This window comes from Acomys russatus, chromosome 23, assembly GCF_903995435.1.
Source record: "Acomys russatus chromosome 23, mAcoRus1.1, whole genome shotgun sequence".
In the NCBI taxonomy this organism is placed as follows: Eukaryota; Metazoa; Chordata; class Mammalia; order Rodentia; family Muridae; genus Acomys; species Acomys russatus.
This window is the reverse complement of record NC_067159.1, coordinates 39027749-39053355: the sequence shown is the minus strand read 5'-3', so window position 1 is coordinate 39053355 and position 25607 is coordinate 39027749. Positions and strand designations below refer to the sequence as shown.

The following is a 25607-nucleotide window of genomic DNA, read 5'->3' as shown; positions in this document are numbered from 1 at the left end:
TATGAGCAGTCTTAGTGAGCTGTGGATTCTGGGTGCTAGTCTAGTAATCTCCTAGGCAGTGTGCGCCCATCACACAATAGTGCTATGGCTGATATGGGGGTAACCAACCACTTTCTGATTGAAGCTGAGGTCCATTCCACAGGACAGTATTCACATCTGGTACTGCAAGCCTGGTCAAAAACCTACCGCTGGGACACCACAGGCTCAGCTGGAGAAGCTGTGCTGCTGTTTTGCTAAATGGATACAGTGAACTAGTCCTCAAACACTTGTTTATATCCCACAACTAACATGCTGCTGGCTTTGAAGAGAAAGCTTCTCTTGCAATTGGTGGTGGGGACTGCAGATTTATAAGCTAAGCCCTGAACGGGGCATCTCTGTCATCACCTCTAAAGCTCAGGGAGGATGGGAGGAATGGAGAGCTGGGAAGGCTCGGGGGTGGGGAATGAGGTCCACAAGGCATGACATCATCACTGTCTCATGAACTCAGTGCTGTGGCCTGCAAGACCCACGCAACACTGGTTCCATCAGCATCATCGCTGCCTCATGAACTCACAGTGGCTGTGTTCTGCAAGACCCGCACAGCACTGGTTCCATCAGCATCACCGCTGCCTCATGAACTCACAGTGGCTGTGTTCTGCAAGACCTGCACAGCACTGATTCCATCAGCATCATTGCTTAAGCAGATAACACTGAACACTGACTGGTCTGGGCCACTATGTCACATGCTTACTGAATTTAACATGATGATAAAGTAGCTAGGCTAGCATGGAGAGAAGTAACTTGGTCGTCCAGATAACGTGTGACTGCAAAAAGTACCATGTAAGGCAATCTACTCAACAAAATGTTTCCTAAACACAGTAAGACAACAGCCATTTAGTAAGTTCTTAACACTGTGCCAATTACTATGTTTGCCACAGGTATACAAATCCTTACAATCAACCCTCAATATTAGAGTGCTTCCAGGGTCTCCAGACACTAAGATACCAGGACATTTAAGTCTCTTACACAAAACATCCGTATTTGCATATAACCTACATATATCCTCTTTGTATGTTCCCTCCATCTCACAAATGTTGCCTAATATGGTAGAGATGTCATGCAAATAATTGTGATACTGGATGGATTAAAGAACACTGACGAAAACATTGGCGCACGCTCAGGACAGATACAACAGCTCTTTTCCTGCATAGTTTTGATTGACAACTGATTGAATCCATGGATGAGAGATGCCTCAAACACAGGGGCTGAGTGTACCTCTTCACGTACTGAATTCCAATGATATACCAGGTGATTTCAGAGCTCTCCTTAAGGAGGAAATTGACAGTGATGATTCCAAAGACTCTAAAGGATGTTTTTTCTAAAATATTAAAAATAATTGAAAGACTTACTCTGCTGTCTTTCTTTCCAGCAGTTATTTCGAATATTAGTCACATAATCCTCTTCCACGCTCTTTTCTACCTTTTGTAGTAGTGTTCCTTTATATTCGCTTTTAAAGTCCTTACTGACGTAATAAACAACGCCCAAGTTTTCCGTCTGCATTTTAATAGTTTGTCCTGATCCACTGCAAAAGAGAGGCATGATCATCCTTTCAGTTAGGACTATGTCCTTCTATGCAAATCATGGAGCAAAGATGAAAGGAAATTACATCAGCATTAGTTACATTCTCAAAAACTGTTTCAAGCCACTTTTCAGAGCGTACCCATTTTGGTTAAGCTTCCTTTATCTCCTGTTTACTTTGTTAAGTTGTTTCCCAGTTGACGACACTCATCTAAGACCCTTTTTTTTTTTTTTTTTTTTTTTTTTTTGTCTTTCATGTCAGTGTACTAACTACTGCATTAAATTCAAATTCAAAGACAGAACTTCTGAGTTTATTCATAGCGGGCAGAAGAGTACACCACCAAGAATCACACAATTGTATTACTTATGTTAACTATTTTTAAAATTGGAGATTTTCTTGTAAAACAGTAAGCACTTACAACACCCTTCAAGGGAAAAAAAAGAAATGGCAATGATTAAACTTTGCAAAACTTCTCTTAGCTACTTACGATCTGGGATATAAGGAATAAGGAGGGTTCGAGACCATCAACTGGCTTAACAATGACACAAGGATCAATACAATGATGGGCATCAGCTGGATAAACACGGAAAAGCCTCCCTGTAAAAAAGATCAGAGAGGGACAGACTGTGGCTGCCAGCAAGCCAGAGGTTGCCACCCACTCCTCTATGTACAAGGGACACCTGCGGCCAGTGCGGGCAGTGCTTCCGAACCTGCTGGGTAAACCCACCCTTCCACTAACACCTCTAAAGTACAAACTCCCCAGAGTTTGAAATGCGATGCTATGCTCTGAGCCCATTGTAGAGATAAGGAAGCCCTCCGCTGTCATACAGATGACTGGGTTGTGAGGGCACTGGACACAAGCTGGAGCTGGCCTCAGGCTTCTTCTTCATGGCTAGTCAAGTGTCCTTTCCATTCAGCTTTCTATACAAGAAGCTAAACCAATACAGGCAATCAGGCATATCTGCATTAGAACCAAGCAAAGGCAAAGATACTTCTAACTACGGGTTTTCAGCATCATTTCTAAATCTTAGGATCAATCAAAAGAAGCCAGCTTCAGAACATGCAAAATACAGACACACCTTTGTCAGAACTATGCAACAGCAAGTCGACAGATCCATGCTGCCACCAACTCTACCCTGACCTCACCTCATGTGCCCACATTATTCTCGAAGGATTTCTGAGTCTCTTTTAAACACTTGCTAAGAGAAAACCCATTATTTCCTAAAACAACTTGCCCTATTTTTAGTCAATCCTAATTGCTTTTCTGAACTGGAATTTGTCATTCTGAGATTTACAGTCACATGATAAACATACGTCTCCTCTTTCTTCTTCTCTTTCGTGCCCACTGTGCCGGTGCTGATGTTGATGGCTGTAGGCGGCCCGGCCATTTGAAAATGAATGTACACTACCTGGAAAATTAAAAGCAAGGTTAACTTAGGAAGCCACTGTGATGTGATGGGGAAAAACAACGTGGCCTTTCAATGTACATGTTCACCTTGTTGTGACTAAAAAGCACATGTCATTATGCCCACCCTCCTTGAAAGTTACTAAAATAGTGGATGTTTGTTTGGAGCAATGAATGTGTACTGCCTGATCGTCTCACCTACACTGTCCAAACCAGACATGAGCTAGCACACCCAGCTTTTGAAATTTCTTTGCAAAAATGTGGGTAAGAATTCCTCAATGACACTACATATCATTGTTGGTGATAGTTTCTACTCTGGAAATTCTGATTTCTGCACTTAAATGAAACAAACACATCTAAAAATCTAAAGAGCATTATAATTAATGTTAAGTGCTTATATATTACATTATAAGCGGATCACAGATGGAAATACAAAAGACGGACAGTCTTTTCAAATGGGGTGAAGATCCAGAAATGAGATGATTGACAAAGTAAACCAAGTTATAAGTAACAGAGAACTGCAAACTATTAGGAAAGAAATGATTGTTTCAAAGATTTCTGATTGCTCCCAGCATATTTTCAGTCAAAATTCCTAACTTAGTAACTTTTCTTAGAGATACTTTATTCCAATTTGTCAAAACATGGGTTCCAGTTTTGATCATTCGTTTGTGTTTTTACAACTCAAGGATGCTTTGTAAAATATCCTATCGATGAGAACTGTTGCTCTCAAAGATATTAAGAGAACATCAGGTCGAATTTTCATTTTGAATAAGCACCTTAAGTGAATGCCAAAAACAACCTAGAACTTAAAGAAACTATTCTTAGATCCATTCCCACATAAACAGTTCACACGCAGTGAAAATAAGAGTCTATGCTACTCATACCCCCACTGTAAGGTCTGTTTATTCAGTGGAAAACTACAATTTTTAACAGCTTTGCTCAAGTGGTTATTACTACTGCACCACAACAAAAATGTACCGAAAAAGATGCGTATCAATCAGATCTGGATGAAAACGTTTACATACAATGGCATTAGCAGTCTGTAAAGTCATGTGAGGCTTCAGGGAACCAAGGTCAGTCACCCAGCCAGGTTCTAGATGCTTCCTCTGATTGTAATGATTATGATCCACTGCCTCCAGGTTGGCTGCCTGTACTCCTTTTCTTCAGTTTTTAATAAAACAAGGTATCTGCACTCTTCAACTCTTTTTTAAAAAAGATTTATTTATTATTTTTATAAGCTTCTGCCTGCATGTGTGTCTGTGCACCATAAGAGGGCACCAGATGTCACTCTAAATGGTTATGAGCCTCCGAATAGTTGCTGGGAACTGAACTCAGGACCATTGGAAGAACAGCCAGTGCTCTTAAGCTCTGAGCCACCTCTCCAGCCCAACTTTTTTTTTTTTTTTAATTAAAGTACTTTGTAGGGAAAAGGCAGGCTTGGTTACAGCGGCAGCCCTTAACCTTGTCCCTCCTTTGGCAAAAAGCCAGCACTGTAGGAAATGCAGGGAGCGCCTCATGCTCAAGCTTATAACCCAACCCCTGGGAGACTGAGGCAGGAGAATTGCTGTAAGTTAGAGATGACCGTGGGTTACACAGTGAGTTCCGTGCTAGGGTCAAACTCTTGACTCAAAACAGAGCAGCCCAGGTGAGAACGCTGCAAGTCTTTATGAAATCTGGCTGAGGAAACGCAGTTAACTTGGAGTACCTGAAGGAAATCCCCCGCCAAAGAAGATATTAAACAGGTCTTCCGGAGTGATGTCGGCCTCACAGCCTCGGTGGAAATTGAACCTGCCGTTGTTCTGCTGACTGCAGGCTTGCTCTTCACTGCCTGTGATGTCATACTGTTTTCGTTTCTCTGGATTGCTTAAAACCGCATAGGCATTTCCAATCTCTAAAAAAAAAAAAAAAAAGGGGGGGGGGGACAAGAAGTGCTGGAAAGCAGAGTCTTTACTCCGTAGAAGACTGTCCCACACACAGCAGCGTCAACTCAAGTATTATTGAAACCAACTGAAGAATTCATGAAACAGTAATGACTCCTTCTAACTAGTGCATGCATAATGTGCAACATCACATGTTATTTCCCAGTGTAGCTTTCTGTACCAGCCAACTCTTCTTACTGCCCGTCTATCCGCTGCAAGACTGTGCCCTCGCCTCTAAACTCCTTTGTGTTCCCAAATCAAGCCGTTCATCAAGATTGTTCAACCTACACACCATGGATAGGGGCCACATTCCTATAATTCCAGCACTTGGGAAGCTGAGGCAGGGGGAGTAAAAATTCAAGGCCACCCTTACAAGCAACATGGCTCAAAACAATCACAGCAGTATCCACTACTGTGTACTGAGACCCTGCCATTTCTGCACTTTACCCATTAATATTTTCAACTTCACAGTAAGGATCCCAAGGTTTGCTGCTAAGTAAGTTGTTTGAGGTCAACACCCAAGACATCGCCACTAACAATCTCATGTTTCTTTTTGCACACTAACACTGATTTTATTTCCAAACAATTTATTTCCCTTAAGACAGAAGTCCCAAGTGAGAGTAGGGACCATCTATGCTTTAAGTGCAGAGCTAAGGGTCTAGCATGAAGTCTTCTGTGTTGTTGTGTTTCGTTTTTCTAGCTGAGTCTCAGTAGATAGCCCAGGCTATCCTTGAACTATTCACTCATTTTGTACATGTGCAAAATCAGTAATGTTTACAGCTCCTTGTTATGTAGAGAATTAAATACAAATTTTACTTTGGTGGTCAAAACTTTACAAAGCTCATTTCTACCTCACTGTCATTTATTGCACATAAAAGACCTTTTGATTAGTTTTTTCTTTAAATATTTTACTTTGCAGTAATTATAAATTGATGCAGTTCTAAAATATAAAATAGAAATCCTCACATTTTTAAATCTAATTTCCCTGGATGATACTATCTTATCTACTATAGCAAAGAATCATAAATGGAGTACTGACATTAACCATCAATAGAGTATAGAACAGTCTATAGCCATCTTTCAAGTACTTTAATTCATCACTTTGTGTATATGCACGGTGTGTGCTGTAGGCATACAGGCCATGGCTCCAACTTGGTTGAGTTGGTTCTTTCTTACCACCTTTCTGTGAGTTCTGGGAATGGAATTCAGGTTACTGGGTTTGCATGGCAAGCACCTTTATACTAGGCGAACCATCTCACTGGCCCTAAAGGCTCCTCCTTTACAACCATACTCAACTCTGTCCCTGCCACGCCTCTCTTCAACCCCTGACAACTACTGAACTTTTGGCCACTTCCCTAGTTTTATCCTTGCTAGGATGCTGAAAGTCCTCAGTGGCCAGGCACAGTGTTGCTTACCTGTAATCCCCAAACTCCAGGAGAAAGAGACGGACAGATCTCTGTGAGTTCAAAGCCAGTTTGGTCTAGAAAGTGAGTCCAAGAGAGCCAAGGCTACACAAAGAAGCCTTGTCCTGAAACCCAACCCCCAAGAAAACAAAGAAAAAAATGAAAGCCTAGGGTGGGGGAGATGAATGCTTATAACGTCAGTGCATGGGCAGAAGGACCCTAGGTTATATACTGAGACTGTGTCACACAAAAATAAAAAAATATACATCTTGTATAAATAACACAATATAAGAATAGGATTATTCGGCTGGAGAGATGGCTCAGAGGTTAAGAGCACTGGCTACTCTTCCAAAGGTCCAGAGTTCAATTCCCAGCAACTACATGGTGGCTCACAACCATCTATGAAATCTGGGACCCTCTTCTGGTGTATAGACACACAGGCAGGAGAGCACTGTATACATAATAAAGAAATAAATCTTTTTTAAAAAAGAATAGGATTACTTCACATAAGTGGAACTCCGTGGAACTGGCTTTTTTCAGTGAGCACAGAATCTAGGTTGATCTGCTAGTGGCATGTCAGAAGTATGTTTGTTTTTATTACTACATAATATTCCATGGTATAAATACAGCACTGTTGGTTTTACTGCTCATCCCTGAATGGCAGCTGGGCTCCTTCTAGTTTGGGGCTATTACAATAAAGCCGCTATATGCCTTTACCACAGGCTTATGTATAAATGTAAATGTTCATTTCTCTGGGACAAATGCCAAGACTGCATTGCTCAACTGTTGGTAGCTCAGAATTAGTCTTTTGATCAACTTCCAAAGCGGTTCTGAAAAATGATTCTCATTTTATTTCTCCTCAAGAATACATGAATAAGCCATTCTCTTCACCCTGAGCCTTTTAAAAAGGAGCCACTGCCATTTTCTATGTCAGCTGTCATGACAGGCGCACAGTACTCTGATATTTGCAATTCTCTCTGGACTTTCACTCTACATTTCTCTAATGGCTAATGATGCTGAACTCTTTTCATGGGCTTCTTTGCCATGTGAAAATCATCTTCAGTAAAATGTCATTTCTTTTGTGTGTGTGTCAGTGTGTGTTTACCTGCTCTGTGTGTGTGTGTGTGTGTGTGTGTGTGTGTAAGTCAGAAGACCACACTGTGGAGGTGGCTCTGTCTTCCCATCTTTATATGGGTTCTGGCAAGTGAACTCTACCCAGGCTTTCACCTACTGAGACATCACCCTGGCCCTCCTTTCACATCTCTGTGTACTCCTCAGTTAGTTTAATTACAGCTGCCTACAGGAATATGGGTGAGGGCCAAGCATAGGAGCAGGAGCAATTGACCAGTGCTGTACCACTGAGGAAATGTCCCTCCTTCCCAACTGCCTAGGGATCCTCAGGATGGCAGGGAGCTCCAGAAGCCCTCCTAGCCGCTGATAACTACCTATAAATCAGGGGGCGGAGTCTTGTGAGCCCCTCCCCCTGGTGGACCAGCGGTGATGGGACCAATCTTGTGCAGTCTTAGGCAGGTAGGACCGTAGCTGCTGGGAGTTCAAGCACGCAATGGCCACGTCATGCCTGGAGGGAGAGGCCACAACCTGCCATTCTTTGTTTACAGTGTTTCCTCAGCTTGGAGTGGGCAATACACATGCACATACCTCATTTGGAGCTAAGAATAATTGTTTTCCATTTTCATTTATCTTTAAAATCTTTGGAGAAAGGGTCCTATCATACTGCAATTCTGCTCTTAAACTCACGGAGCAAGTGTTCCTCCTGCCTCAGCCTCCCACAGCAGGGACTGTCAGAGTGTGCACCACACCTAGCACCCTGTGCTGCCGGTTTTACACTGAACTGAGTCTTCACACTGAAAGGTCTTCATATGAGACACTAGTCTTTCATTGCATGTGTGCTTGACAGAGTCCCCTCAATGTTAGCTTTTGTTTACACACTTTTAATAGAGCAGAGAAAACATTTTTTTTTCCTATTTCCCCCCTAATTTCCCTCATAAACCATGCCTTTGGCGTGAAGTCTCATGGAAGCATTGGCTAGTGCTAGATCCTAAAGATATGTCCCCATAAGATAATAAATGTTTGTTCTTTATTTGCAGTTGTGACCCATTCTGGGTGTTTTATATAAAACATGAAAGTGTGGCCAAGGTACATCCAATAATTCAAAACCCAATTCTTTTTGGGTTTTTTGTTTGTTGTTGTTTGGTTAGTTGTTCGGTTTTTTGAGACAGGGTTTCTCTTGTAGTCCTGACTGTTCTGGGCTTGCTTTGTAGACCAGATTGGCCTTAAACTCATAGAAATCCACCTGCCTCTGCCTCCCTGAGTGCTGGGATTAAAGGTGTGCACCACCACGCCAGGCTCAAAACCCAATTCTTAAAAAAGCTATCTAGGGAGGTGGAGAGACGGCCCTGTGGGTAAGAACATTTGCTGCTCTTTCAAAGGACCAGAAGTCCATTGCCAGCATCCACGTCAGGCATCCCACAACTGCCTACAACTCCTGTTCTGAAGATGTAGGGCTCTCTTCTGGCTTCCAGGGGTACCACAATCACATGTACATAATAACACAGAGACACAGACATACAAATAAATGCTAAAACGGGGTTTTTAAAGGTTATCATCCTTCCTCACAGACTCGCTTTTGCAGCTTGGTCTAAAATCAACTGGGCATAGTATACAGGTCTTTGATCTTGGCTCTCTACCCTATTTCATATTGATCTATCACTTATTCCTTTGCTAGCACCTTCAGTTCTGATAACTGCTAGTGTGAGTACAGAGAGCAGGTGTGCTGACTATGTTCACACCAACCTTGACCCACTGCCCACCTGTGTGAGCTCTCCTGCTTCTCCATGTGAGTGAGGATAACTTGCTCCTGTCTTCTGGAGCAATACTGAGGGAGAAAGTGTGCTGACTGGGTACCCATCAGTTGTAATGCTCAGGGTGTTCAGTCTTCCAGCCCTCGCATGTGTTCTGCTATGTTTCTCTACATAGTCTCTGATTTTTATCATTATTGTGTCATTTCCAACATAAAAAATGTGATGCTTTTGCTAAATTTATAAGTATTTTAATTTTGTAAATGTTTCTCTATTTTAAAATTTCTATGTCAACATTATTTCTTGCGAAAAAATGTAGTACAGTTGATTTTGTGTTTATTTTGTATCTTGTAACCTACAGAATTTGATCTCTTGAATTCTTTTTGTTAACAGCTAGCGTGTCTGCTGCAGATCTGGCAGTCACTGACCACCCCTATCCACCCTGACACCTCCTCACCGTAACAGTGACTGGACCACAGAGCACTAAGCTGAGTGGGAGCCTTCCATCAGATTTCTCATCTCAAAATTTACTTTATTAATTAGTCTGTGTGTGTGTCTTTAATTTTCAGCAGGTTGACTGTGATGTCTCTCACTGTGCATTGCTTTTGATTACTCCTTGGGGCTCATCCAATTTCTCAACATCTTACATTTTTTGGTCAAGTTTGAAAAGTCTCCAAATTTCGATTATCATAGCACAATGCAACTCTGTCTTTCTCCCGCTCTCAGAGCCACACTGACCTGAGCAGTAGATCTTTGTTACAGCCTCATGCTCTGTGAGCTGCTGCTTCGTCCGCACCACATTCCCGGTTGCTTAAGTGTGACGCGCCTACTTTTCTGTTTTCTAGCTCATCAGTTCTTTACTCATTCTGCCTTTTCTTCCATTCATACATTCATTCTTTCAGATCGTTACTTCTTTTTTTATTTTTTATTTTTGGGGTTTTTCGAGAAAGGGTTTCTCTGTGTAGCCTTGGCTCTCCTGGACTCACTTTATAGACCAGGCTGGCCTCGAACTCACAGAGATCCGCTTGCCTCTGCCTCCGAAGTGCTGGGATTAAAGGCATGAGCCACCACGCCCAGCTTGTTACTTCTGATAATTAATTTCCACTTTGCTCTTTTCATCTTTATTCAGACTCTATTTCTTTGCTGGTCATATTTGCTTTAAGCACACTGAGGGTTGTTCTTCAGGACACCGGCCCCACAGCTGTGGTAACATCTTTGTCAATTGTGAAGCTCTGCGTCTTCAATGTTGCTGTTTAACTGATTTCCCTCCAGCCATTCCAATGGGGACAGGGGTGGGGGGGGGGTGACACTACTTCACCACTTCGAGGCAGAAACAGACACCCAGCTTCCTTCCCCCTAAGATGCCACTAAGTGAGGTGGGAGTGTGGAGTCCTCACTGATGCTGGAGAGAGATGGGGTCTTCAGGCTCATAGTAGGACTACAGTTGTCTCCTGGCTAGAAAGAGAAGAGGCAACCCCATTGCTGCCCTCCGTGTGATTTTTACTGACACCATGAGGCTCTAGCCTTGTTACTTCTGGATGGAGACGAAGTGCTGGTGTCACTAGACCACCTCTAATGACCCTTTGTGATGACAAGTCCAAACTGCCAGCGTGACTAGACTGCAAACTGCCTGGGCACTGCCAGTGCCTGTGCTGACTTCCCATAATTCCACAAGGGCTCTGACTGAATGCATGCTCCTGCCTCTGATGGAGTCATGTGATGACTCTCTATGGTAGGTGCTGAAAGGTAGGCGGTGAGGCCTGGCTGGAGGAAGTAGGCCATGTGAGTCATGCCCTTGGAGCAGTATCTAACCTGGCTGGCTTCCTTCCGCAGCTCTTCTCTTTGTTTCCTATCTGCCATTGTGTGACTAGCCTTGCCCTTTCCCCTTCATGACAGACAGACAGTTCTTTTTTTTTTTTTTTTTTTTTTTTTTATTATTAAAGGCGTGCGCCACCACGCCCGGTTTTTTTTTTTTTTTTTTTTAAGATTTATTTATTTATTATCGTGTATACAGTGCTTTGCTTGCATGTACTCCTGCAAGCCAGAAGAGGGCGCCATATCACATTACAGATGGTTATGAGCCACCATGTGGTTGCTGGGAGTTGAACTCAGGACCTTTGGAAGAGCAGGCGGCGCTCTTAACCACTGAGCCATCTCTCCAGCCCCCAGACAGACAGTTCTTAAACCACACCCCAAAATAAATATGTCAAGCATTTGGTAAAGTGGGTGTGAAGGTAACTAATCTGCCACCCCAGTGAGGATGAGAATGGCTGTTTATGTCCAAGTAAGCAGGGGTGTAGCCCCTACATTGCCTCCTGACACTACGGAAGGAATGGGATAGGCCAGAGGGACTGTGCAGCATGAATGAGAACTCCTGAGGCTGGTTAAAAGTACTTGTTCTTACAGAGGGCCTGGGTTCCGCTACCAGCACCCACATGGTGGCTCCCAACCATCTGTGACTCAGTTCCAGGGGACATGATGAGGACACCAGGCATGCATGTGGTGCACATGCGTGCATGGAGCCAAGACACTTACACATAAGTAAAGAGTTACAGGAAGGAAGGAAGCGAAACTCCCAAGTCCTCCTGCCTCTCTCTATCCCTTCAGGGGATTAGAACATCTGCTACGTCATGAAAAGGATGAACAGCCCAGCCTGGTCAGTGTGAGGCCAGCTTTCCCTGTGGCATTTGAGCACTATGGAGCGGTCACCATCCCCTACCACCCCTATCCCCCGACCCTCCCCCCCGAGTCCTACTGTGCTGCTTGGTGTTTGGCGATTGTCATGTCTTCCATCACCTAATCTGGAACATGTGAGGGTGGCAGACACTCGCGGCCCTGCCACACTGCTCCTAAGTGCTCAGTGCCAAGTTTGTCAACCTTCTCCCCACCTCTCAGTCTTCCTGTGTCCACCTGACCTGTTCACAGCAGAATGTTCTCGGTGTCGGGGCTAGGGACAAAACTGTCTAGTCTATCCCCAAAAACCCACCATGTTTACAGTACTCCGCCTTATTCTCACATCAAAGTCTTCACCCTCCCTCTCTTCTGTAATCATAAAGGTCAAACATCTCACAAAAACAGTTCTTACCTACGATATGAATAAGTCTCCACTGACTCTCATGCTAACCTTGCTTTATCTTTCACCTTCTTTTATCTTTTGTTGTCCAAACCTAGCACAAGCCATAGCACAGGACCCACAGCTATTTATGAAACAAATGGCCATCCATGCTCTGCTACAAATTCCGTGTGTATGCTGACTGCATACACACAAACAGTGCATTCACATCATCTCTGGCTTACCTCAGTCTTTAAAGATAATGCGTCCTAGTTTGGGGGTTTGTTTTGGTTTTGTAATTTGCTTGTTTGGTGGTAATGGTGGATAATGAACTAAAGGCCTGGCGGATAAGGGACAAGGACCACTGAGCTACACCCACCCCAAGTCCAGGTACGCTTCAACAGCGTTTATGTCAGAGAGACAGAATCCGTGCCACTAGAATAATTTGTAAAACATGTTTAGGTATGTTGTGAAAGTCATTCTGCATAATAAATACTTCTTTGCTATAGTAAATTTAACAAGTTTCATGGGAAAGACAATCAACCACATTTACTTTACTGTCCTTAGGAGCATTTGTTTGCCTTACAAAAAAAGCACAAATATTGCGTTTAACTTACTTCCCTAATCTAATTATGTTTATTTTTCTACTCATGAAAAAAATAAAATGAAAATGATTTTCATTTTCTATAAAATAATGTTTCAGTGTGATTAAACTCTACTTTAGTTTTCATATAAAGACCAAAGAGTGGGCCAAGGAGATGGCTCAGCAGGTAAAGGCAGCTGCCACCAGCCTGGTGACCCAATACAATGCCCAGAAATCACACGGTAGAAGGAGAGAATCCACTGCTGCAAATTGTCCTCTGATCTACAGATATCTGTGTGTGCACACTTGAGCATGTACGCAGGCATGTATGTTCAAACACACATAATACATACATACATATATAAATATAATCGATATTCTTCAAAAAGAAAACAAAATATACCAAAACATTGCCTTTGCGTAGGGAGAAAGAGCTCGATCTCTCTAAACAGAGGCCTGGTTAAAAATATATCAGAGGAGGCCGGAGAGATGGCTCAGAGGTTAAAAACACTGGCTACTCTTCCAAAGGTCCTGAGTTCAATTCCCATCAACCACATGGAGGCTTACAACCATCTATAATGACATCTGGTGCTCTCCTCTGGCATGTGGGTGTGTATGTAGGCAGAACACTGTGTACATAAAAAAATAAATCTTTAAAAAAAAGGAATACATCAGAATCCAGACATAGTGGTACATGCCTTTAATCCCAGCACTGAAGAGGCAGAGACAGGCAGATCTCTATGAGTTTGAGGCCAACTGGTCTACAAAGCAAATCCAGGACAGCTAGGGCTCTGTTACACAGAGAAACCCTATCTCAAAAAAAAAAAAAAAATCAAAATAAATAAATAAATGAATAAATAAGAATACATCAGATATTCAAGAAGTACATCATGAAAGCAGCCTGCCTGTATGTGTGATGACACTGGCTGCAAGACGGCTAACTACATTTGCTCACTGAAAATCTGTGTGTTACAGGTTGGGGTTTCTGTCCAGTTTCTATGGGTGAAAACTGGCTCATGAACCAACTCCCAATTCTGATCCCCTTCGGGACTAATTAAATTGGCACTCTGATGTATAGATAACCGCCTGCACACTGACTGTGTGGCCTCTCCCTGAAGATCGTCATCTCCCTGTGCGCTTATCGTAAGTAGTATCTCTCCCTCACAACGTGGAGCATTAAACCCTAAGTATATGACACCAAACCTGCACAACAGTCTTTCTGAGACACCGCCCCCCCCCCCCCTGCTTCAAACAGGCAATGGCAACTGTTGTAACACAGGCACCTATGTTCTTAAGTGTTTTTATAGGAACAACAGTCACATGACCTCGATGCACGATGGGAGAAACACATTTAACATCTGTCTAGGTTTTTTGTTTTGTGGCTCTAGAGACCTATGCACACTTGGCAAACGTTCTACCACCCAGCCCTCCAGCTACAGTCAGCCTAACATTCTTCTGTTTAAAATTACTTTTATTTCCTATGTGTAACTGTTTCGCCTGTGGGTACCTATGCCTCTAGTGTGTGACTAGTTCAACAGAAGAGGGCATCACATACCACAAGACTGATGTCATAACACATTAGGAGCCATCATATGGGTTCCAGGCCATGAATGTGCATTTTCTGGAAGAGTAGCCAGTGCTCTTAACTGCTAAGCCATTTCTCCAGGCCTCGTTTGTTTATTATTTTTGAGACAGCCTCATATAGCTCTGACTGGCCTTGAACTATTACAGATCTAAGGAGACCTTGAACTCCTGACTCACTTGCTTCTACCTCCCAAGTGCTAGGATTGCAGGTGTGCAAAACCACACCTGGTACCAAGCTTAAAATCCTTAACGTTAGGAAGAATCACTGCTATTCAACTTTTTGTTGCTGTCCCCTCACCCCCTCACCCCCAGACCCCACACCACACCACTACCATCACCATCACCACCACCACCATCACCACAACCACCATCACCACCACCATCACCACCATCACCACCACCACCACCACCAAGGGTTTCTCTGTGCAGTTCTGGCTGTCCTGGAACTCCTGCCTCTGCTTCCTGAGTGTTGGGATTAAGGTGTGCGCCATGACTGCCTAGCTTACTACTACCTACTTTTACGTGTATAAGTATTTGGCCTCGATGCTTGTAGCACATGGGTGCAGAACCTGTGGAGGCCATAAGAGGGGTCGATCCACTAGGATTGGAATTATAGGTCCTCTGGAAGAACGTCACATGCTCTTAATCACAGCGCCATCTCTCCAGTCCAGGAAGAATCACTATTGCCAACACCATTCAGATGACCCATTGCCAAATTATTTTTAAACATAAGACTTGCTATCATGTTATTAAATTTGTCCTGATCATTTTATACATGTATAGAATGCATTCTGAGTGCGGACGCTCCCCAGCCTCTCTAATGTCCCTCCTCTAGAAATCCTACACTATGTCTTCCTAGTGTGTGAACCACCCAATTTGATCAGGGCAACCTGCGTGATCACGGGTCTGGAGGTGACCATCCGTCTGGCAGGCTCAGGAGAAAACAGGAAAGGTTGAAAGTAAACCTTTTAAACTCATGTTCAACGGTTAAAATACTGTTTCGTATAATTTCTTTTTTTAACTTTTTATTTCATTTATTATTTGTGTGCATGTGTGTGCGCGTGTGTGTACACGCACGTGTGGAGGCCATAGGATGACATGTGGGAATCAGTTGTCTCCTTCCACCACACTCAGGTTGCCAGGCTTGGTGGCAAGTGCCCTTACCTGCTGAGCCATCTTGCTTATCCTGGATTTCCTACACTTTCAATGTGCCACTACTAACTTAAGGACATGGTGCTTTGCTTTGCCATAAGCACAACTTTGGCAGTGCTTTCATTGGAATATATTATTAACTCCCAAATGTATTTTCCTTGGCAACTTCCTTCAACAAATAAAACTGTTCTGTAAACAGTATCGTCCCTCCCCTCCCCACCTCTCTCTCTCTCTGGCTATGGTGGGAAAACAAAAAGAATTTTAAAGCACATAGCTCTGCTGGCCTGGAACTTGCGGGCCTCAAACTTGTGATCCTCCTGCCTCTGCCCCCTGAAAGCTGGGGTTATAGTCGTTGCTCTTCAATGCCTGAATTGTCAACAGTTTTAACAGTACTTTTATGAAGGACCAATCGAGGATTCTCTCTTTTTTTTTTTTTTCCAAACATTTAAACATAATACTCCCTTTGTTCTAAGACTCCAGCATGTTATTGAAAACCCTAAACACTGGCTCTATAAATACCAAATTCACAAGAACCAACGATCATTGAGTTAAATGTTTCACTATAGATAACACATTGTTATAATGAAACTGTAACAAAACATAAAATTATTACTATTTTTCTTTAACTTAATAAACCCAGGAGGCCTGTAGTGGTGGTACATACCTTTAATCCCAGCACCCAGGAGGCAGAGGCAGGTGGATAGCTGTGAGTTCGAGGCCAGCCTGGTCTACAAAGCAAGTCCAGGACAACCAAGGCTACACAAAGAAACCCTGTCTTGGGGGGGCGGTGTGGGGGAGGACAGGGCACAGAGTCCTATGGCCTGCAACTCTGCCTGCCAGAGAGAAGCTATAGAATGCTTCCCTAGAGAGGTGAACTTAAAGGGAGCATATGCAAATGCGGGAAGGGAAGAGAGAGTTGTCTAACTTTCAGTGTAGCATACAAAATAGGAAATTATCAAACCAGTTAGCTAATGTTTCTTCCTATTTTACACAATACTTACTAGGTTCCCAAAACTTTAAAAACTATTAGGAAGCAAAATAGAAAACACAGACAAGAGATAAGAAATCAATTTTGAAGAAGCAGAAGGAATCACATTATTAGACACGCAGATAAAGAATGCAGAATTGTGCTGCGCCTGCCTGCACATGCCTGCACATGCCTGTGCGTGCCTGTGACCTCAGCATGCAGGGGCAGGAAGACTGTCAAGATCAAGGCCAGCTTGAGTTGCACAGCAAGATCCAAGCTCATAAACCCACCGGCTGGAGATGCAGCTCAGTGGCCAAATCGTCGCCGAACATGCATGTGCATGGTGCTGGGGTTGAGGCCCAGCATCATAAAACCTGATCAGGTAGCACAGAAATATAAGACCACCAGCAATTCCCTAGCGTAGACTGTCTAGGAAATCCTGGCTCTAGACCATGTCCAGGAAAACCTTGGAAAACTATCACTCTTAGTTGACATGGAGCCAGATGTCGTATGCTGGAAGAGAAGGTAAACCATCACCTACCTTCTCAAACTAAACTAGGAGGCACATGTGCTACCTGGAAAAGTTACTCGGGCTTGAGAATACCAGCTTGCTGACTTTCGCAGCCACACTGTATCTGCTCGGCTGAGCAATGGAAGCTAGTACTAAAAGTTTCAAAGGATTTTTAGACCACTCTGAAGCCGACTTCTAAAGGCACCAGAAGAAAAACAGAATCTCACATTCTGAAACACCACAAAGTGCATTCTAGAAAAGACCATAGTGAAGCTTTATGAGTCAACTTTACTTTTGAAAGCGTCCGTGGCTCCAGGGGCGTGGTTTTTGTCCGGATGGAACTTCAACGCCAGCTTCCTATAAGCTTTCTTCAAATCTTCATCACCGGCATCCTTTGTAACCCCAAGGACTTCATAATAATTTTTACATTTGTTTATGCTGTGAACAAGAAAGGGTTATGATATAAATTTCAAGCAAGAACACGATGTCACTCCATTAAAATGGTATAAGGAGTTATCTGTTGATAGCTCATCCAGGTCATCCTCCACCCACGGGAATGTCCACGGCATGGTCCACAGCCACAGATAGAAGGCCCACGGTAAATACGGAGGAAGGGCAGGGCAGTCACTGCAACTGAAATGGAAGAAACTCCTGAAATGTTATGTCTCCACTAAGGAGTAAACACTGTGAGAACTTGGTGAGTGCACTGTGGATCTAGCTGAGCAAGAGAGCAGGGCTAGTGTCTGCACAGGAGACGGTCTGAAGCCAAGCCAAGCTCACGCCTCACTATTGCTACTGAAAATTTACCTGAGTGAGTCTAAAAAGAGACTGCGGCTCCTGTGTTAATAAAACATTGAAAAGTAATACAGGGAATAAAAAATATTTATTATGCCCAATTTCCATCAATCCATTCCTACAAGTTATTTAAAACAGTTTGTGGGTTTTTTGTTTTGTTTTGTTTTTTGTTTTTTTGAGACAGGGTTTCTCTGTGTATAGTAGTTTGTTCTTTAAAAAGTTCACACACTGAAGGTTGAAGCTTGGAGGGTTGAAAACATACTGGGAGTAGAAGAGAAACACTGAAAGGATGAGAGAACACCAAGAACTCTAGGAAGACAAAATCCTACAACCAAGTAACCTAGTGTCCCCAAAGCTAAGATATGTGCAGGGCTGGGGGTGGAGCTCAGCGGCAGAGAGCATACACAGAACTCAGGGGGAGGCTCTGTGAGGCCAGCCCTAGCAGCAGGGAGGGAAAGCCACTTTTTCTTTGTACAGTATTTTGTAACTTCAGTTTTGGTCTATATTCTGTGTCTTGAAAACGTAACGACAGGTAAGTAACTAGAAGAGCTGGTCACTAGGAGCAAAACTGGGAAGATAAGGTGGGGGAAGGGAAGGGAAGGGGAGTGGTTAGGAGGGGAGGGGACAGGAGCAGGAGGGGAGGGGTAGGAGAGGGGAGGAGCAGGAGAGAAAAAACTCACACAGATCAATTCAAAGAAGAGCTGGGCAGTTTTTTGCTTTTGTTTTTTGTTTGTTTGGGTTTTGTTTTGTTCTGTTACTACTAAATGTATTAGCTATTATAGTGCTTGGTACACAACAGGTTCCCAAGAAAACATTATTGGAGTGAAGGTGCTTTATATTCCACTTTATAATGAAAGCATCCATGATGCTTTATGCACACAGAGAGAAGCATGAGAAGGGTAAGATTAGCGAAATCATAAGAGTTTTCTGGGAGATGCTCAGCAAGGCCAGCAGCAGCCCTGAGAAGGGGACTCCCTCCATGCTCTGTGGCAAGCTCTGTGGAGCCGGACACAGATACCAGACTTCAGTGTTGCATGGGCTTCCGTTTCGCTTTGATCTCATTTTGACTGTGCCCTGATTCTTTTATCTTAGAGTAAGGAAATTATCAAGCTCTTTTCTTTTCTTTTCTTTCTTAATTGTATAGGAGCCCACAGTTGACAGAATTTCAATTTACAGAGACTTTGGAGTTTAGAGAAACTGGATATTTTATTTTTTATGTAGAGTCTCTTTATGTAGTCCTGGCTATCCTGGAACTCTCTATGTAGACCAGGCTAGCCTCAAATTTACAGAGTTTTATCTGCCTCTGCCTCTAGAGTGCTGGAGCTAAAGGCAGTCACCACTACGCCTGGCTGACTGGATATTATAAAGAGACTGCATTTTTAAGGTTTTAATTTTTAAAGACTGGGTCTTTTAATGTTTGAAATATGTTTTATATTGTAATATTGATATTAATAACATCTTGGGACCAGTAAGAAAAGCTATGGTCCAGGGGAACAGAAGTATAGTGGCAGGAGAGGGAAGTCATTTTCAACTCGCACTCCCTTTTTAAATGTGTTATCGATATTCATTTAAATAGATTCCAGCGGCTGGAGATGTAGCTCAGTTGGTACAGTGCCTGCCTAACACCCATGAGGCCCTGGGTTCAACCCCCAGCACTACAGTGATAGGTTTTACTCCACTGACAAAATAAACCAGTTCAAGCCAAATTAAAAGTACAAAGGCAGGTTTGCCAGGGTCTGCTCTCTAGGGGAGTGTGGAGGAATGCCTTGAGTGGATGTAGCAGTTGTCAATAAAGCGCCGTTTAGCCAATCGGCTGGGCAGAAGGACAGGAAGTGGAAGGCGGAGCTTCCAAGAGGGAGTTGGAAAAGCTGGTAGCTGGACAGTTGACAGTTGGCGAGAAGGCACGTGATGATCAATCAGATTGGGGAGAAGCCACGTGATGATCAATCAATCAGATTGGCAGGTGATAGGGATGTAGGTGGGTTTTGAGGCCACAGGATTAGTTTAGTTTAGTTTACTAGCAGTACTTTAGATTCTGCCCAGCGTAGTGAGTGCTTACAGCTTTAAAATACACTATAGTCTCGTCTCAGTTATTTGTGCCCTAGGTCATACTGATAAGTTTATTCCAACAGGGGAGCCCACAGAGAACCAAGAAATTAAGAGCCTCTGGGGGAGAGGAAGCCCAGGCCCTGGGCAGGAAAGTTCTATAGGGCAGGTGTACAGATATCATTGGCTGTAGATTCCACACTGATCTTATGTGTTTAAATACAAAATAGCCCTTTTACACTGATGTATTAAAAACTTCCAGTACAAAACAAAAAGCAAAACAACAAACAAGCAAAACCTTCCAATACAACGAAAGACACAGAGCTTAGTGGTACAAGTGCTTGTTCGCTGAGTTACACCACTTTTCTTCAGTCTTGCTGTGAGTTCACACTTACGCAACGGCTGCAGGCTCATTGCGTGGCCTCTCCCCACTGAGGCCAACTGTTACTGAGCAACTCGTTTGCATAATCATCTTCTGTATCAGGACAGTGTACTTTCCTGGGGAAAATCCCCTGAGCATAAATAAGAGCAAACACAAAATGAGAAGAGGCAAGTTCTGGCCTCTAAGCTGCTGCCTCACTAGGGCCACATTTATGAAGTCTACTATGAATATGTACACACTATGCAACTAGGCAACCTGCATACAGTGAACTGACTGGAATATTCTGAATAACTTAGAGCTTTGCTTAAAAGAATATTTTATAATTAGTCCCACAAGGGGATTTTATATATACAATTTACATTATACATAGATAGATAGATATCATTTATATTATGTAGAATTTTAAAGATATAGTGGAGTTATTGGTTTAGAGAATAAATCTGTAATAGAGGTAATGCTTCTAAGGTCTATCCATCCATCTATCCATAAGGAATTGTGATCTTAAATATGGCTGGGCCTTCAATCAATGTTAAATCTGCACTCGTTCCATTCCATCTGTAAAGATACTGAGGCTTTTCCTAGTCTCAAGCTTTCAACTCATCAACAGCTTCACCTTCCAACCTCACAGACAGGTCTGCTTGCATTATTAGCTCTCATTCTTTCCTCTCAAGATGCCCCAGCCCCATTCCCTATCTCCTAAGGCAGTCCCTTGGCCTTTGGAGAAAAACAAAAACCACTGTAGGGTATTTGCTCACACTTTGAACCTCGAGATTGTGTTGCTTACTGGAAAAACCTGTTTCTAGTTGTAGTGTGGCTAAGCCCTAATGCACACCATTAATCCAAGAGCTTTCTGCTTGAACAGGATTAAATAACGTCAACCACAGGTCAAGAGGTGGAGCAAACAACCAGTTGACAGGGAGTGAACATAGAAAAAAACATTGACCAAGGAGAATATAGGCAGTAAACTTCGAACCCCTACCAAGACCTAGCCGACGAACATGATATTCTCCACCGTTTAGTGGAGAGTGAGATCTGACTCTCACACGAACTCTGGTACCCCTTTTCTGACCACGTCCCCTGGCGGCACTCAGAGGAAGGATAACAAGTTACCAAGAAGAGACTCGATATTCTAAGAGCATATATAGGGGGGAGGAGGTCTCCCTCAATCACAGACATAGGGGAAAGGAGAAGGGGAGGAAACAGGGGAAGGGCTAACAATCGAGATGTAATATGAATAAATTAATAAAAAATGTAATAAAAAAACATTGAGAGTGAGAAGTCAGGAGGATGGATAGAGAGACAACCAAGAAGTAGAAGGGAGGGACATTGAGTTTGAGGGGCTTTTCAGGTGTGGAGAAGAACTTTCTTTTGGGACATCAGGTGAGGAGGAGGAAGGTCAGCTGGGTGCTTTCTCTGCCTCTCTGAGCTAGCAGGCTTTCACCTCAGCATCTGGATCCATAGTCTTTATTGGGAAAACGGAACATTTGAGATTTTGTTAAAAATTATAAAAAACAAATACACATAAGCATGCACACATTCATACTCACACCGATACTAAAACAAATACATTTCCTTTATTCATTTATGTTCTTCTGTTGTGTGTGTTCTAACACAGGTGTTCTCTCCACCCCCATACACACATATGTGCGTGTGCATGTATGTGCATGCATACACACACACACACACACACACACACACACAGAAAGAGAGAGAGAGAGAGAGAGAGAGGAGAAAATACAGATTTAAAAAAACTAACAACAAATCTGCAACTCTGCAAGACTATCATTCTCCAAAATTTACAACTGTAGCTTTGTTTGTTGGTGACACTTCCAAGCACATAGGCGATTCCATTGTCGGGGGGGAGGGTCATAAAAATAACATACAGTTAAATTTGTAAGCAGAACATCGATGGTGTGGGGCCCTGGAGTGATGATGTCTCAGTGGTTAGAGCACTTGCTCCTCCTCCTGAGGACCCAGGTTCAGTCCCAAGCACCCACAAGCATGGCTTCTGGCTCCCACAGGCACCAGGCATGCATGTAGCGTGCACATATACACATAAGCAAGACACTCATGTATGTAAATTAAAAGTAAAGGAATCCAAAAAGAACGAAAAGGACCCTAGGTAATGCAATGCCTCCAGGAAAGCACAGCTCATTTCAGGACATAGTCTCCAGCGTACTGTTTCCTTATAGCTCTGCCCAAAAAAAGCTGGAAAGCAGTCTCTCAGTCCCTTATTCAGTCAAATGTGGCACAGTGTGGCATTATGGAAGTGGTCAGTGGGCACTTAAGGCCTTTGAAGTGCTTGCTACCATCACACAGTCAAGGGTCCTCCTCCACAGCTTTACCCTGACTAGGGAATCCAGAATCCAGCTTTAGCACTCATGTACAGCAGAAACAAGGAAGACACAAATATGTCGATATTAGATTCACGACACAGTGACAAGTCACTTTCCTTATGAGATAAAATCTGAGACTCAAGGTAAATGTCATGTGATTATGTCAAGGAAAAACAAAAGGGAAGGATGAGGAAAGGCAGTGTCTGAAGGACAAGAGCCAGCGCCCTGCTCTGTTGCGTTAACTACTCTTCTGGGACCTTCGTTCTGTCCACTCTTCTCAGAGCTCTGACCTGTCATGCTCGGAGCGCACCACTGGCCAACTCTGGCTGCCCAGAAGCCCAACAGCAGCACACTTTCCTTAGCTCCCAATAGGAAACAACAAAACAACTATTTTGAAGCATTTCATACCTAAGAGTTTAGTCTCCCCCCACCCAAGAAAACTGTTTCTTATTTTTAAAAATTAGTAAAGCTGTACTTCTAATGCCAAGTTCCTCGCTGCTCAGCCGCACTGAGTGTGCTTCATGAAGGAGTGTACGGAGAGGCTCGCGTGAGACAGAGAGGGCTGCTCAGCAAGACCAGCAAAGCGGCACCGTGGTGTCTGTACAAAGGTAGCCTTGTAGAAAAGGAAAGGGAAAAGGTGTTCTTAGTCAGACAATTTTAAGTACTGCTGCATTCTTCTCAGTTTTCCTCAGATGAAATGCTCCTGTTTTCAACTGTGCAGCACAACAAAGCAACTCATTCTCTTTCACGACTATAGTCCAAACAGTGTGTAGAATCAAAGGTGAAATCATTATTTTCCAGGAATTACTTGAAAAACTTGTCGTGACTTAATAGCAAATTTAAAAGAAGGGACCGAGGCTGGAGAGATGCCTCAGAGGTTAAGAGCACTGGCTGTTCTTCCAAAGGTCCTGAGTTCAATTCCCAGCAACCACATGGTGGCTCACAACCATCTACAATGAGATCTTGTACCCTCTTCTGGCATGCAAGCACACATGCAGACAGAATATTGTATAAATAATCATTTTTCTTTTAAGCATTAAAAGAAGGGACCCTTCCAGAGCTTAACTCCTTATAGGCTGACTTCACAAACACATGAAGCACAGGACACCCAGGCAACCCCTCCATTTCCCTTCTATTAAACTGTGCTTCAAACACCTTTTTTTTAGGCATTATAACATCAATTAGGTCTGGTCAGAAGCAACGGTCATGGAGATAACGTATCAGCATTCACTCCTACCTGAGAACTCCGTCTACTTGGTCTTTGGTATAGACTTTTCCACTTTCACCACTACCGGGCGTGCCGTCCTTCGAACAGCTGGGCTTGCTCTGGTCCCCACTGCCTGGAGGTTTTCGGCAATGTGTGCTATTTCCAGTGGTGCTTCCATTTTTCATAATTATTTCCAATAATGCTGTAGAAAGACAAATAAAGGGTACTGCACCTACGTACATCAGGACACAGACACAGGAGCTCCTGAAGAGCGACACAGCAGAGAATCTGTAAAGGACTTAGCATGGCCTCCCCTCCTTTCAGGTTCCTTTTCTTGGGGGGGAGGCGCCGGTGTTGGGGTGTTATTGTTTTCTTTCTCCCTTTGTTTAGACAGACTCTTGTCATGCAGTTGGGGCTGACCTAGAATTCTGTGGTCCAAGCTGCCTTTGAAATTTCAGTTCTACTTTAGTTTCCCAGTGCTGGGATTACAGACACAAGCCACCACATCTCTAAATAACAAGCCTGCTTTCACGGTGTGGTGGCACATGCCTTAATCCCAGCGCTTGGGCATAAAGGCAGGCACATCTCTGTGAGCTCCGCCAGCCAGAGCTACAGAATGAAACCCTGTCCCCAAAGCAAGACAAAACAAATAAACTATTATCATTCTTTTAGTACATAACTGTCTGCAGAGCGTTGTCACTTAGGCGTGTGCAAAGCCATGTAACGTTAAAAACTAGAAATCACTATTATCTAATGACCATGACACACTTAACACAAAGTGAAACTGCAGAATATCCCCCTCCCCACACACATACACAAAAGATAACATTTAAAAGTAGGTAATGAGCCGAGCGTGGTAGCACAGGCCTTTAATCCCAGCACTCCGGAAGCAGAGGTAGGTGGATTGCTGTGAATTCTACAACAGCCAGGGTTCTGTTACACTGAGATACCCCATCTCAGGAGGAAAAATAGTTAATGGGAATATTTTTTTTTTAAAGCAGAGATTTGGCTTCTGTTTACTTTCAACAGCAGCAAAAGGAACCAAAGGACACTGAAGTACAATTTTTAAGGGGGGGGGGGGGAAGAGCAACAGTTGTCAACTTGAGTTGGACAGTAATATTCTTTAAAATACACAAAATAAAAAATAAAAACATGAGGCTGGCGGGATGGCTCAGCACTTAAGAGCACTGTCTTTCAGAGGTCCAGAGTTCAATTCCCAGCAACCATATGGTGGCTCATGACCATTTATAATGAGATCTGGTGCCTTCTTCTGGTATGCAGGCATATATGCAGGCAGAATAATGTATATGTAATAAATAGATCTTTAAAAAAAAAAAACAAAAAATGTCTTACATTTAAAAATAAAAAATAAAAATAAATAAAAACATTTAAAAGAGGCTGGAGAGATAGCATAGCAGTTCAGAGTGACTATTGCTCTTGTAGGGAACCCGGGCTCAGCTCCCACATTAGGTGGCTCACAATCACTTACACTCTAGTTCCAGAGAATCCAATACCTTCAGGCCTTTGGGGGCACCAGCAAACACATATGCACGTAAACACAAATGTACGCAGAAATAAATATTTTTAATTAGACAAACAATGAGAAAAAGGCACCTTTCAAATCATACACCTAAGAAAGTATACTGAAGTATTTACATGTCAGATAGAATGAAAGTGTGTCCTATGTACAGAGCCGCAGACATGAGTAGTGACCATCATTGTAGGAATAAATATAAACACCGAATGACAAAACAGCACTGATATCTAGGGTTACCTTAAAGTAGCCTGGGAAGCAGATGCTCAACAGTAGAGGTAGAAGGAACAGTGAAGTAGAAGGGGCACTCAGTACATTCCCTGTTGTTAAAGGTAATGGTACAATGGACCGATC

At 43.1% G+C, this 25607-nt stretch overlaps 1 protein-coding gene across 2 annotated transcripts in view; it reads right to left on the bottom strand.

Moving 5' to 3' along the window:
• Dnajb14 (DnaJ heat shock protein family (Hsp40) member B14) overlaps positions 1-25607 on the bottom strand; it is a 42331-nt gene that overhangs the window by 1782 nt on the left and 14942 nt on the right. The window contains exons 2-7 of one of the 2 annotated variants that reach the window (XM_051165519.1): positions 23750-23921; positions 17246-17391; positions 4669-4854; positions 2873-2967; positions 2046-2155; positions 1389-1561 (exon numbers count right to left, since the gene is read on the bottom strand). In XM_051165519.1, the coding sequence (XP_051021476.1) occupies positions 1389-1561; positions 2046-2155; positions 2873-2967; positions 4669-4854; positions 17246-17391; positions 23750-23921 (882 nt within the window). The remainder of the gene's footprint in view (positions 1-1388; positions 1562-2045; positions 2156-2872; positions 2968-4668; positions 4855-17245; positions 17392-23749; positions 23922-25607) is intronic. The other variant, XM_051165520.1, reaches the window with a different exon arrangement.